Source organism: Solanum stenotomum, chromosome 5, assembly GCF_019186545.1.
Source record: "Solanum stenotomum isolate F172 chromosome 5, ASM1918654v1, whole genome shotgun sequence".
In the NCBI taxonomy this organism is placed as follows: Eukaryota; Viridiplantae; Streptophyta; class Magnoliopsida; order Solanales; family Solanaceae; genus Solanum; species Solanum stenotomum.
The window spans coordinates 1,230,269-1,243,517 of NC_064286.1; the positions used below are offsets into that span (position 1 = coordinate 1,230,269).

The 13,249-nt window shown below is 32.7% G+C and overlaps 1 protein-coding gene across 1 annotated transcript; it reads right to left on the minus strand.

Moving 5' to 3' along the window:
- Positions 1–5,759: 5,759 nt before the first annotated feature.
- LOC125864995 (uncharacterized) lies at positions 5,760–8,172 on the minus strand. The gene is made up of 5 exons (XM_049545147.1): positions 7,669–8,172; positions 7,506–7,563; positions 7,211–7,294; positions 6,970–7,105; positions 5,760–6,317 (listed from the first exon to the last, which is right to left on the minus strand). Exons 1-5 carry the CDS (start codon positions 8,150–8,152, stop codon positions 6,048–6,050), a joined length of 1,032 nt encoding a protein of 343 aa, XP_049401104.1. The 5' UTR covers positions 8,153–8,172; the 3' UTR covers positions 5,760–6,047.
- Positions 8,173–13,249: the final 5,077 nt, after the last annotated feature.

Sequence of the window (13,249 nt, forward strand, 5' to 3'; positions counted from 1 at the left end):
GCTAGCTATCATATTTAGTACTTTTGTACTAACGCATACTTTGCCTACGTTCTCATCAAATGTAGGGTTCGAAGATTTGAGTTTCATTCTTGAGGATAGTTTCTAAGGAGCAAGGAGTTGAAGAATTGGTGAGTCCTCATGGCTTCCAGGACAAAGCCACTATTTCCTTCTGTCTTTTATTTTCATCTTTTGAGACTATTGTATGGGTTATATCCCAAGAGTTGTTCAAAGCTGTAATAGATGGTTTGAGACAAAATGTAGTAAGACTTTCACTTGCTTTTATAAAAGACTTTGATTGTATGGATAAAGTTTTTAAAATTTCCATACGTTTCCATTATCTTATGTTATAATATGCTAAGGGCTTGTATGAGACCTCTTCGTGGTTAAGTACACCGTGTTACATCTAGGGTGTACCCCTGGGTCGTGACACCACGGTGGCGTAGCCACATAACTCAAGACGGTTAATTGAACACTCTTATCAAAAAATCATACTATATATGTAAAAACTGTATGAAAAGTATAAGTTAAAATTATTTTTTTTATATATTATATATTAAATCTTGGACACCTTTAAGAAAATTTCTGATTTTGTCAAATTTACCTTTTGGAGGCGATTAAAGTTGCCACTAATACATACTTTTAGCGGCGATAATTTTTGTCACTAATGCTAGTTTATAGTGGCAACAAATATAGCTTTTAGCGGCGACTAAAGTTGCTACTAATACATACTTTTAGTGGGGACTAATATATGTTTTAGCGGCGATAATTTTAAACACTATGTTGGTTTTTAGTGACAACAAATATACCTTTTAGCGGCGATTAAAGGTGCCGTTAATACATAATTTTAGTGGCGACTAGTATATGTTTTAGCGGCGATAATTATTGTCACCAATGCTAGTTTTTAGTGGCAACAAATATAACTTTTAGCGGCGACTAAAGTTGCCACTAATATATTACCTTTAGTGGCGACTTATATAAGTTTTAGCTGCGATAATTTTTGTTACTAATCCTAGTTTTTAGTGGCAACAAATATACCTTTTAACGGCGACGAAAGTTGCCACTAATACATACTTTTTAGTGGCAACTTTTTTTTTTTTTGGCTGTTAGGCCATTTTATTTAGGGAAAAAGGACGAATTTACCCCCGAACTTTGATAAATGGTACGTCTATGCCCTCCGTTATACTTTGCGTCCAAATAAGCCCCTGCTGTCCAATTATTGGTACACACATGCCCCTCTCACTAACGGACCTCTCGTTCTGTACACGTGTCTTAATCCTAATCAACTACTCATTTGACTATTCTTTTAACCCATAAACCCACAACCCGCCCCATAAACCCAATAACCCACCTCTTCTTTCTCTTAAACTATCGAATGCACCACCCGATTTTTCCCATATGAAACGATAAGAATATACAGCTGCGAAAACAAAGGTAACCACCAAGAGAGATGAAGAGTAAACCAGTATCAAGAATAAAAAATCATGACATTTAGAAAACAATAGTTAAAAAGATGTTTGACAGAAAACCATTTCCACCTACAGCCTCCTCCCCAAAATTGTATCATTCATGTCTAACTTCCATGGTATCTAACACTTCACTCTTTTTGGTCTTTTAACTTGGGGCCTGCAGGAATATGAGCACCGAAGGGAAATCAGAGGCAAATCTAAGATTTAAACATTATGGTTCTAGTTTGGGGTTCTACCACATCTCATTTGATTTACTGGGTTCAAACTCAATCAATTGTACTTATTTTGCAGATTTTTTAACACATATACAGGGTCCAAATGAAAGCACTACATCCGTCTCCCCCTTCATTAGTTCATTAGACCAAAACCCAGAGGAAACATTAGCTTGATGGTATAAAATAAAAACATCAACATTTCAGAATGAAAAAATGCACATAAAAGAGTACCAAAATCTGGGAGGTGGTAGGACATCTCAGTCAATCCAAGGTAGTCGGACATCTCAGTTTATCTAAGATCCAGACTAACTACAATAGTCTAAAATATCTAAGTTAATTAAACATTCAAAAGGAAGAGTCAGTGAAGGGTCAGTAAAGGTTGAAAATCACTCCAATGGCGGCGGTGCCGGTAGCCTTGCCGATTTTCCATCTTTGAATGCTGCAGCCACCACCAAAAAGAAGAAGAAGAAGCCACAAACCCTATCCCTTCAGGAGTTCAACACTTATAGTACTGCTAAGCAGTCTCAAACTACCGTTGTTGCGGCAACCAAAGGCCTGACACCGGAGGAAGTCTTGATGCTCCCCATCGGTAGTGATTCCGATTCGGATCGATGGACCAAAAGGAAGGAAGAGGAAGGTGGACGGAGATTTGCCTCCGGTGGTGGTGCATTCGATAGTTTAAGAGAAAGAAGAGGTGGGTTATTGGGTTTATGGGGCGGGTTGTGGGTTTATGGGTTAAAAGAATGGTCAAACGGGTAGTTGATTAGGATTAAGACACGTGTACAGAACGAGGGGTCCGTTAGTGAGAGGGGCATGTATGTATCGATAATTGGACGGCAGGGGCTTATTTGGACGCAAAGTATAACGGAGGGCATAGACGTACCATTTATCAAAGTTCGGGGGTAAATTCGTCCTTTTTCCCTTTTATTTAGCATAATAACAAAACAACAATAAAGTTCGACCCAAATACAAACTTCAAATCTGACTAACTTTGTACTAACTCTTTACTAAATGTGTTAACATCTCTATGCATGATGTTGTAATATCCTTTTGGTGCGACACCTTAATGACGGAATTTGCGCTTTTTCCAGGTTTATAATCTTTCTCTGCAAACTCGGCAACTGTTGGAATGAGCTAAACGTCTTCTTTTCAGTAGAGTTAAATGCCAGATTAGCTAAGTAATCTGCCAATTTGTTGCCTTCTCTGTATATGTGTTGTGTCTTTACCTCAAGCTATGTCATTTCCTATTTTAGCTCATCAAACTCCTGTGCTATTACCCACGGCACTTTCCAAGCTTCATTAATAATTTTGACCATTAATAACGAATCTGATTCCAAGATTATTTTCCTCATTTTCTTGTTGACGCAGTATCGAATTGCCTCTAGAATAACTCTCATTTCTGCTTCTACATTGGTAGTGATACCAATGTTCTCCGCCGCATCATATATTAAGTCGTCATTGCTATTCCTAAAACAGTAACCGTATGCACTGATACCTAGATTTCCTTTACTTGCCCTATCCGTGTTGCATTTGATCAAGTCTTCATGAGGTGCGTCCCATCGAACTATACAGTGGTACAGTCTTGATTTGTTAGCATTTAACCTCCTGATCATCTCTTCCCAGTTTTGCCCTCTCATTAAACTTCTTTTTAAGTATGAATTGTACATTTTGAAGTACTTGAGAAATCATGCTTTGTAAAGATATATCACCTCCATGCTTCCTCAAATTCATTCTCTTCCATAGTGTCCATGTAATCAATGCCGGTATCACCTTATGTATTTCCATCACTTTGCTTGGTGCCTGGGTATGCCACCATACATTCATCAAATGATATAATTTTTTTCCTTTGACTACTATCCCTGCAAAATTAGCAAAATGCTTCCATAGCTTATTAGTTATGGAGGCTGTTAGAAATAAATGCTTCATGGTCTCTTGTTTATATTGCTCACAACACCAACATCTTGAGGGCACATTAATCCTCATGATTTGCAAATTATCATCTGTAGGGACTCTTCTTTTCCATACCCTCCATAAAAAGAAGTTGATTCTCAAAGGAATCCCCTTATTCCATATGAACTTGAGAATCTCCCTTTCATCTCTTCTGTGTTGTAACAAGTCCCAAGCTGATTTTACTGTAAAGTTTCCAGTCGTATTTCCCATCCACCATGCCTTATCCCTACCTGTTTCTATCAGTACAGGGTTGATATTCTCTGTGATATATTGTATCATCTCTTTCGAAACATATTGATTCAGTTTCCCCTTATTCCATCTCCCTTCTTGTATGAATTGCTTCACCTCAATCTCCTCTTCCCCATGGTTCTGCTCCTCTAGATAGTACAAAGCTCCTTGCTTTGTCCAGTTGTCAAACCAAAAGCTTGCTTCTCCTTCTTTGACCTTCCACCATATATTATGCTCCACCTCCTCTCTGATTTGAATCATCTTCCTCCACGAGAAATTCCTGTCCCTTGAGCAATAACTGGATGTTGCTTCTTACAATATTTATTCCACATGTAATGACTCCATAGTGAATATGATGAAGTTCTAAAATTCCACCACACTTTCGCAAAAAAACAAGTCTGCAACTGTGTGTAGTGATCTCAAACCAATTCCCCCTTCCACCTTAGGCAAACATAGGTCATCCTAAGCCACCCAATGCGTCCCTTTTAAACTACCAACCTTTATATATGTTTTAGCGGCGATAATTATTGTCACTAATGCTAGTTTTTAGTGGCAACAATATAGCTTTTAGCGGCGACTAATGTTGCCACTAATACATACTTTTCGTGGCGACTAATATGTTTTAGCGGTGATTATAGTTGTCACTAAAGCTAGTTTTTAGTGGCAACAAATATACCTTTTAGCGACAATTAAAGTTGCCACTAATACATACTTTTAGTGGCGACTAGTATATGTTTTAGCGGCGATAATTATTGTCACTAATGCTAGTTTTTAGTGGCAAGAAATATACCTTTTAACGGCGATTAAAGTTTCCACAAATACAAACTTTTAGAGAGGAATTATAACCCCGCTAAAGACAAAACTATTGACATTTACACATTGTCAGCTTCCATAAATAAACGAAGCTATGAAGATCGAACAAAGGAAGAAGACGAAGAGAATAAGAAAGTTCAGACAGTACAAGAGATCAAAGTTCAATAAGGTCTATGTTTATCAAGATTTTGTCTCTTAGTGATGTGGAAGGATCACAACCCTTAATCAAATTACCTGATAAACACTTGTCTATTTGATCAAGGGACAACTGGAGGAAATAAGAAGCTCAAGGAAGCTTCACTCAACTGACTTACATGTGAAAACAAGAAGGGGAAAAAAAAAAAAGGAAAAACAAGAAAGAGAGGAATTTTTCACACATTGAGTAGTTTGATTAATTAGGAAAAAAGGTGTAAGAACTAATGAATACAATATATAGTAATGTTGGTATAAATTATTTTAAATCTTGTAGGACTAATATCATATTTGTTAATATTTTTTTACTATATATAATAGCCAACACATCTAATACATGTTTGATATGCATGCAAATAGGCGATAAATTAATTTCTACACAAATAACTAAATTTTATATAATTACTCTTTATATAAAAATAATATATAATTTTTTTATAATTAATCTTTTTAATAGAGATATAACTTTTAACAACTTAACAAATGACCCTAGATTGTTTTTTTTTTTTTAATCTTGAATTTGACAACTTGTAGGGAATATCAAATGGCAAGTGTGGACAATACTACTTTCAAGGAAACAAGACTGAATTTGTTGTTTTTCATGTTTCTTTTGCTAGTTTCTATGCAATAGGTTCATTTCATAAGTCCCTATTTATTTACGATATAAATAAAAAATGTTCATTTTTAAAAAATAATTGTGAACTATTTTCATTGGCAATAAATAAATTAATACTACAAACTAGAGAGCATTTAAGAAACTAAATTAAATTATTTTTATGAACAATTTTAGAGAGATCAAACAATATTAATCAGACACGGAGGCTGATAATCATGTTCATAACTGAAAAGAAAAGCAAGCCACAATAAATTAAAACAAAAAAAAATATAAAACTTGTTTAAGGAGCAAATTATTTTCATTCACATATCCAAACATAACTAAATCATACTTCCAATATCTTCTCTACTTTTTTTTTTCAACTACAACCAAATATTGTACAAATAAAACACCTACTTCTTCACACACCTCTAAATTAACCACCAAAACAAACAAAAAAAAAACTAAAAGGGTATATATATGTATTACAATCTTAACAACTTATATTGGTTACTAGTTAAGTCAATGTCTTATAAAACTAAACAATACTAGTAATATATTACTTGTTGATGTTAGTAGGTGAAATTTTCACATAGCAATTGGTTTTTGAGGAGCACATTGGACATGTCTTGGACAAGTGATGATGTGATCATTGGTAAGCCCAACTGCCTGCATGAAAGAGTGTATAATTGTTGGGCCAACATATCTAAACCCTTTTTTCACCATATCTTTGCTCATTGTTTCTGATTTTGATGTCTTTACTGGGATTTTGTTGCAAGCCTTGTATTGTGTTTTAATGGGCTTGTTGCTCACAAATCCCCATAGGTACTTGTGGAATGACCCAAATTGTTTCTTCATCTGTAAATTCAAGAATCAAATGAAACCATTATTCGATCTCAATATTAGCTAATGAAAATATGATTTATTCAAATTTGAGGCTAGGAAATGACATGCCTATGTATTAATTATCCCTAGGAAATTGCATCAAATAAGTAAGCCTCTAGACATGAGAAATTTTAGTAGCTCAGATAATTATCTATCAAATTTTAACCTTATTAGTGAGGACTCGATTTATCCCATATCCCCCCACCCCCTCCCTCTTCCATACCTCCACTATTATCATCATTATTATTACTTTAATGATGGCGGGATAAGTTATCCCAAAACATGTCAACCAAATAAGACATCTAAATTTTATTCCAAGATTATTTTTTTTTTATCCCAGAACTATATATTCGTATCCCTCACACCAAACGATCCCTAATTTTACTAATGTATTGGTTACTAAAATTCCAACAGTTGGCTAAGTCAAGGCCAGATGTGTTATTCTGACTCCATGTGGCCCACCATGTGGTTATGTTAGTACAATTAATTTAGTGGTGTTAACTTCATGCAATGATTGACTAAATACAGCTCAAAAAGTTAGTACAAAAAAAGTATTGGAACCAATGGAAATGACAGTTTAAAAGTTAATTAGAGATTTGTGTTATGCTAATATTGTATTAATTACCTCTAAAATTCTTTTAGAGTTGTCAACAACCCCTCTAACTTGGCTCAACTCAATTCCATATTCAATGCTTGTTGAATTTATCTTCTTTTCATTGTATTTTGCAACAATTTCTGCATCAAATCCTGAAAATGCATCCCTAGAACAAAGTAAACAAAGCAAATTACATCTAAAATCTCAACGAATGTGTGTCAAATTCTCCAAAAATAATATATTTTTTTAAGAATTCAAAGCAAATGCCTACCTGAAATCTTGCCTTCTCTTTAACACTGAAGTCCAGTCTGATCCAACTTGAGCCACAGTTAATACCAACAACTCAAATAACAGACTGCATATGATTCAATAAGGAAAATTAGTGCTTCTGATAAAATATGGAGTTAGATTTAAGTTATATATCCTGACAGTCATATATAAAAAGTGTAAAAAACACACGAAAAAATCGAGAGAATTCACTTATCTATATATACCATGTATCATCCGTTCATAGAAGTTAAACATGTGAAATATAGATGAAAATGGGAAGAAAAAGAGGTACTTACTTATCATCATGGAGAGGAACTCCCCATTCTTCATCATGGTATGCAATATATATAGGGTCTAGAAAACAGAACAGTTAGCTTCACTCATCCCACATGAGGGTGTTTATCCTAATTGAAATTAAAATGAGATAATTGAACGAACGATTAACTCAATTGAAATTACCAGAATTAGGTGTGATAAAGCTGCATCTTTTGGCTTCTCTAGAAGTAATTGAATCAACAGCAGCAGCATTAGCATTGAACTTAGCTGAATTAGTTCTTCCATAATGTGCAATTCTCTGTTTCCTCTGCACTTGCATATTAGCAACTTGTTCCCTTCTTGCTGCTGCTATACTTCCAGCAACTTCAACAATCATAAAAGAAGAGTCATTCTTCACTTTCTTGATAGGTGACTTGATTTTAGGTGAAATAGGAGGACTTGATTTTGGGATTTTGGGTGTCTCATTACTTGTATTCAACACATTAACTTTCTTGATTTTGGGAGAGATAGGAGGAGGTGAAATCTTGAAATTACATGTATTATTTTTTTTCTGGGAATTGTTATATGGTTGAAGAACAGGGCGACCATTGATATGAGAGAGTGATTGTGATGAAATATCAACAACAACTCCTCCTCCTCCTTGTTTCTTGAACTTGTAAGAACACATTTTTTTAGGCTAATGTACAAATGAAGCTAAGGGAAATGTGAAGGATTTTATAGAAAAGATGTAAGGGGTTAGTTGGAGCCTTTTTTTGAGGATATGTGTGTGTGGGAGGTAGGGTTGGTGGGGTGTGTTAAGGAACATGGAGGGGTTGGGGTATGCCATCTTGTGAGGGACATGACTTTTTGTTTTTTTTTTTTGTTTAACATAACCACGAGGATGAAAGTGACACAAACCTTCCTAGAATCTACATCTTCATTTGCATACAATATATTTTATATAGTTTTTCTTATATTTATTTGTTTTATCATATGGTGTTTTATACTCATAGCATGTATAAGACATATTAAATGGGAAACACTTTCGGTTAAAATGCAAGCAAACCGATCAAGTATGGAAGAAAAAACTTGCCTTTTCTATTGATTAACAAGAATGCATTATACTATACACGTTAATTGAGATCGACAAAAACTTTTTTTCAAATCTTTGTAATGTCGCATCATTCTTTTTTATGAAAATAGTCGAAAGTAATATTGTATTCTCGTTCTTGATTATTCGTAGTTGTTTGTGTTGAGCTTGCCGAGAGTGCTTGTAAAATCATGATCATTGATCAGTGTCTCGTGACTTATAGCCTCTGATAATAGCTTGTAGGATCTGCTTTGATCAGTTGCTTCCTTATTTTTTATCCATCACGCTCTGACACCGCTTATTAAATATTTATGGTTGCACAAAATCAATCGCTCACAACTTAAATTTTACCCAAGTGTGAGTGAGGGGAATGAAAGTGCCAGCAGTTGAGGGACCCTCCTTTACTGCTTCATTGGTAGCCAGCTCTGTCTCTTTTTGGTTTCAAATACCCAAGCTGGAGTGAGGTTTAGTTTTTTGGGGCCAGAAAGTGACCAATCATTCTTTTTCCCTTTAGAGCTGGCTTCATTTTTATTTTCTTCTCTTTATCTTTAATATTCCCCTCTACGAAGAGTATCTTTCTAAGCAAAAAATGATATAGTATATCATTTTTTGATTAATTATAATTTATGAGATTAGTTGTAATTCAGCTGATGGAAAGTAGACAACTGCTTTTTTACAGAAAAGTTAATCTCAACTCCAAAAGAAAAAATGGGCTGTAATTCTTACTTTTGACATTTCAATTCAAGATTCAGTATTGTAACAACTATATTTTGTGTGTCCAATTAAAGATGAATTCAGAATTTTATTTGATTTTAGATAGATTTTATATAATAAGTGAGTTTTTAAAATGTAAATATAAGATTCAAGTGAATCTATTAGATTTTGTCCAATTCGTAACTTTCTATACACCGTACTCGATCGACGTATAAAATCTAAAGTCTTACTAGTATCGAGCAACAAGATCATTTTGCAATAAACAAGCTTAGGTCTAAAGTATGACTTTTTCAAGTTTCATCCCTTTTAGGGTAAGAATCTTATTCCCCTCATCTAGCGGCCATAGCCAAGTTCCTATCACTAGTCATGACATTTAAGACACTACCCTTTTGTGGATTTATATGTGCATTATTGAGACATATCACAATGTAAGATTACCATACAATTTTGTGATACAAAGTAAGGATAATTGGCATATGGAGTAGAAGGTAACAATAAAGAATATATACAAGACAATATTAGAAAAGTTGTTGGTAACATATACAATTTTTTTTAATTTTATAAATAGCCTTCAAATATACATAACAAAAGCTTAATAAATCAGACTGTTCTTTAATTTAGTATCGTCTATTATCACAATTAACTTGTAAGGGAGCTTGGATATGATGTTGTGGAGGTTCTAGCTAAGACTTTATTTTTCGCTCAATTTTTATTACTTTGAATCATTTTCAAGTTGAGTTTACATTCTTAAACAATATATATCAAACAACATGGAGTCTGGGTAGGGTGAGCGTGTACGCATACCTTATCTCTATCTTAGAGACAGAAGTTATTTCTAATAGATCCACAACTCAAGAAAAAACAGTTCAAAGTATTCCACGAAAGAAATAACAAAAATACAAGAACCAATAATTTAATAACAAAAGACAGCCTTTAGTAACATAACATAAACTACAATAAAACAATACGAGGTAAAATAAACAATACATAGTAATAAAATCGAGAAGTATTATATATATATATATATATTTAGTGACCAATCTATTTTTTGGTGCCTTGTTCCAATCACTTGTTGGTAACATATACAATTTTTTTTAATTTTATAAATAGCCTTGAAATATACATAACAAAAATTTAATATATCATATTGTTCTTTAATTTAGTATCGTCTATCATCACAATTCAGCTTGTTAGGGAGCTTGGATATGACGTTCTGGAGGTTCTAGCTAAGACTTCATTTTTTCTCCCAATTTATATTGCTTTGAATCATTTTCAGGTTGAGTTTACATTCATAAACTATATATCCAACAAAATGGAGTCTAAGTAGGGTGAGTGTGTACGCATAGCTTATCTCTATCTTAGAGATAGATAAATTATTTCTAATAGATCCACAACTCAAGAAAAAACAATCCAAAGCAGTCAGCGAAAGAAATAACAAAAATACAAGAAACAATAATTAATAACAAAAGACAGCCTTTAGTAAATGTCAACTTAGTGAATGTCAATTCACTCACTTAATTTAATTAATACTTGGTACTAATTTTAATGGATGGTAATAATATCACATGTAAGTTACTTTGGATTTCAATACAAAAAAGAAAGACAAGCCATGTGCAAATCCATCAAATAATGAGACGCAATTCTTGGCAAAAACACAAGATGATTGACATCTATCATATCAATTCGTAGCTCCACAATTTTTATTTATTTCATGTTCGATATTTGTATTGAAGTTCGATTAAATTCAAATTCACTTTAACAGGGCATGCTTCCAACATGACTTTTTTTCATTACTAGAGACTCGAACCTAAAATCTCTAATAATTTCAATCATTTCACCACAATCCATATTGATTCCCCATAAAAAATTTGTTATTAAACAACAATTTTGTGAACCTTCCTCGAAAACTCTTTTTCTTTTTTAAAATTGTATTCTTTTTTATTTATTTATTTCTAAAAGAATCAAGAAGGACACAAGGAATTTTCACGCTTAGAATCGATAAGACCTAATAAAAATGTTTAAAAATAGAAGTTTTTATCCAATAAATTACATGAAATGGGGTCTATATATACTCGTTATTTGTTAGTTTTTATAAATTATTAAGTCAACATTTTTATTTCATATTAGTTGATTTACTTTTATTATTTCCATGTTGTAAATTTTTTAAAAAAAATAAGAAGTTACAAGAAAAAAAACAACAAAACGAAAGAATTTTTTTAGAAAACGAATCTCTTGACTAGGAAAAAGCAATTTGATCATACAATAATATACATATCTAATATAATTCTTTTTTTTTTTGTTATCCAATGCTTTTAATTTGCACATGAGTTGGACTCTGTTTGTGGGAAATTTTTTTTTCTCCTTTTGTCTTATTTTCTCTCCTAACATACAAAAAGAAAGGGGAAAAAAAAAATTAGCTTATAGGATTATGTACCAATTATTATTATTGGGTACGTACAATCTAAAGTCACTACATCAAAAATGAATTTTAGCGGCAATTAATTAACAATTGTAGCTAAATATATATTTTTAGCGGCAAATAACACTCTTTGTATATGTCTCTAAAAGTTTTAGTGACATTGAATTTAATGACACTTAACTAATGCCGATAAATATTTTAGCACTTTATATTAATGTATCTATTTATTACTGCTAAAAAATATTTTTATTGTAGTAAGTGGAAAAAAAAACTTTTTGTAATTATATGGAACACACATGCTACATGGCAAAATAATTCTTTTTATTGTTTCCCTCATTTTTCTTCCTCCAATATTAGATTATTGTATTATAACAAAACTTCAGAAATATATAACAAGATACTCCCTCCGCCCACAATTGTTTGTCAGGGTAAGGTCATGCACATTCCTCAAGGAAAAATTAATACAAGGTGTAATTTGACTAATATAACCCTACTATATCAAGAATACCAAAAGTCCACATAACTTTTCAATTGAACTACACAATCATTAAGGGCAGAATTGGAGAAAAATGACTAATTATTTCTTGATTGTTTAAATTGACAATTAATCTTGCACATCTATTTTTAGTATACCTGCCAAACAATTGTGGACGGAGGGAGTAAAATAGAGTGAGTTAGGACAGGCGCGTAAAGTAAGGTAAATGTTAAAATGAAACGAAACTGTTCAGTGCGCTTAGTAAAGCGTAAATCGCATTTGTCCAATGCGATTTATGAGTAAACTTCTCATTTCTAAACCGAATGGCATTTTGGATAATGTTTCTAACATTTCCGTTTTTCTTTATTATTATTTGTTTTGTTAAACTTTAGTTTACTACTTCTGAAGAAGAGGCTACAAACAGGCAGAAACTTAACATGCCTGATTGTATGCCAAGGGTAATTTGGTAATTTTCATGTTTTCTTCTATAATTTTTTGTGCAATATTTCTTTATATAGGTAAAAATTATATAAAAAGTATTATAAACATATGTATAAAAATTATATAAAAAGTATTATAAATGACATGAATTAACAAACTTAAAATATCTAAAACAAAATTGTTCAACTTAATACGATTGTTACAATATTTTTTGATTTATTGTGTACATCTAACAAAGATAAAAAAGTGTGTTGACATGATGCACGCAAAGTAAGGTAAATGTCAAAAAGAAACAAAACTGTTTAGTACACTTAGTAAAGCATAAATCGCATTTCCTAAATACGATTTATGAGTAAACTTCTAATTTCTAAGTTGAATGGAATTTTGGATAATGTTTCTAACATTTCCCATGCCTGTTGTGTGCCATGGGTAATTTGGTAATTTTCATGTTTTCTTCTATAAACATGTATTTTCCGTATCTAGTATAGGCATAATACATAAATATGACCCTTAACTTGGCTTCAATGGATAACTATGACCTTCAACTTTGAGTGTGCACAAGTAGACACTTAAACTTGTATAAAATTGAACAAGCAGACACATGTGTCCTACATGGCATAATACACATAGGATGCCATGTAGAACA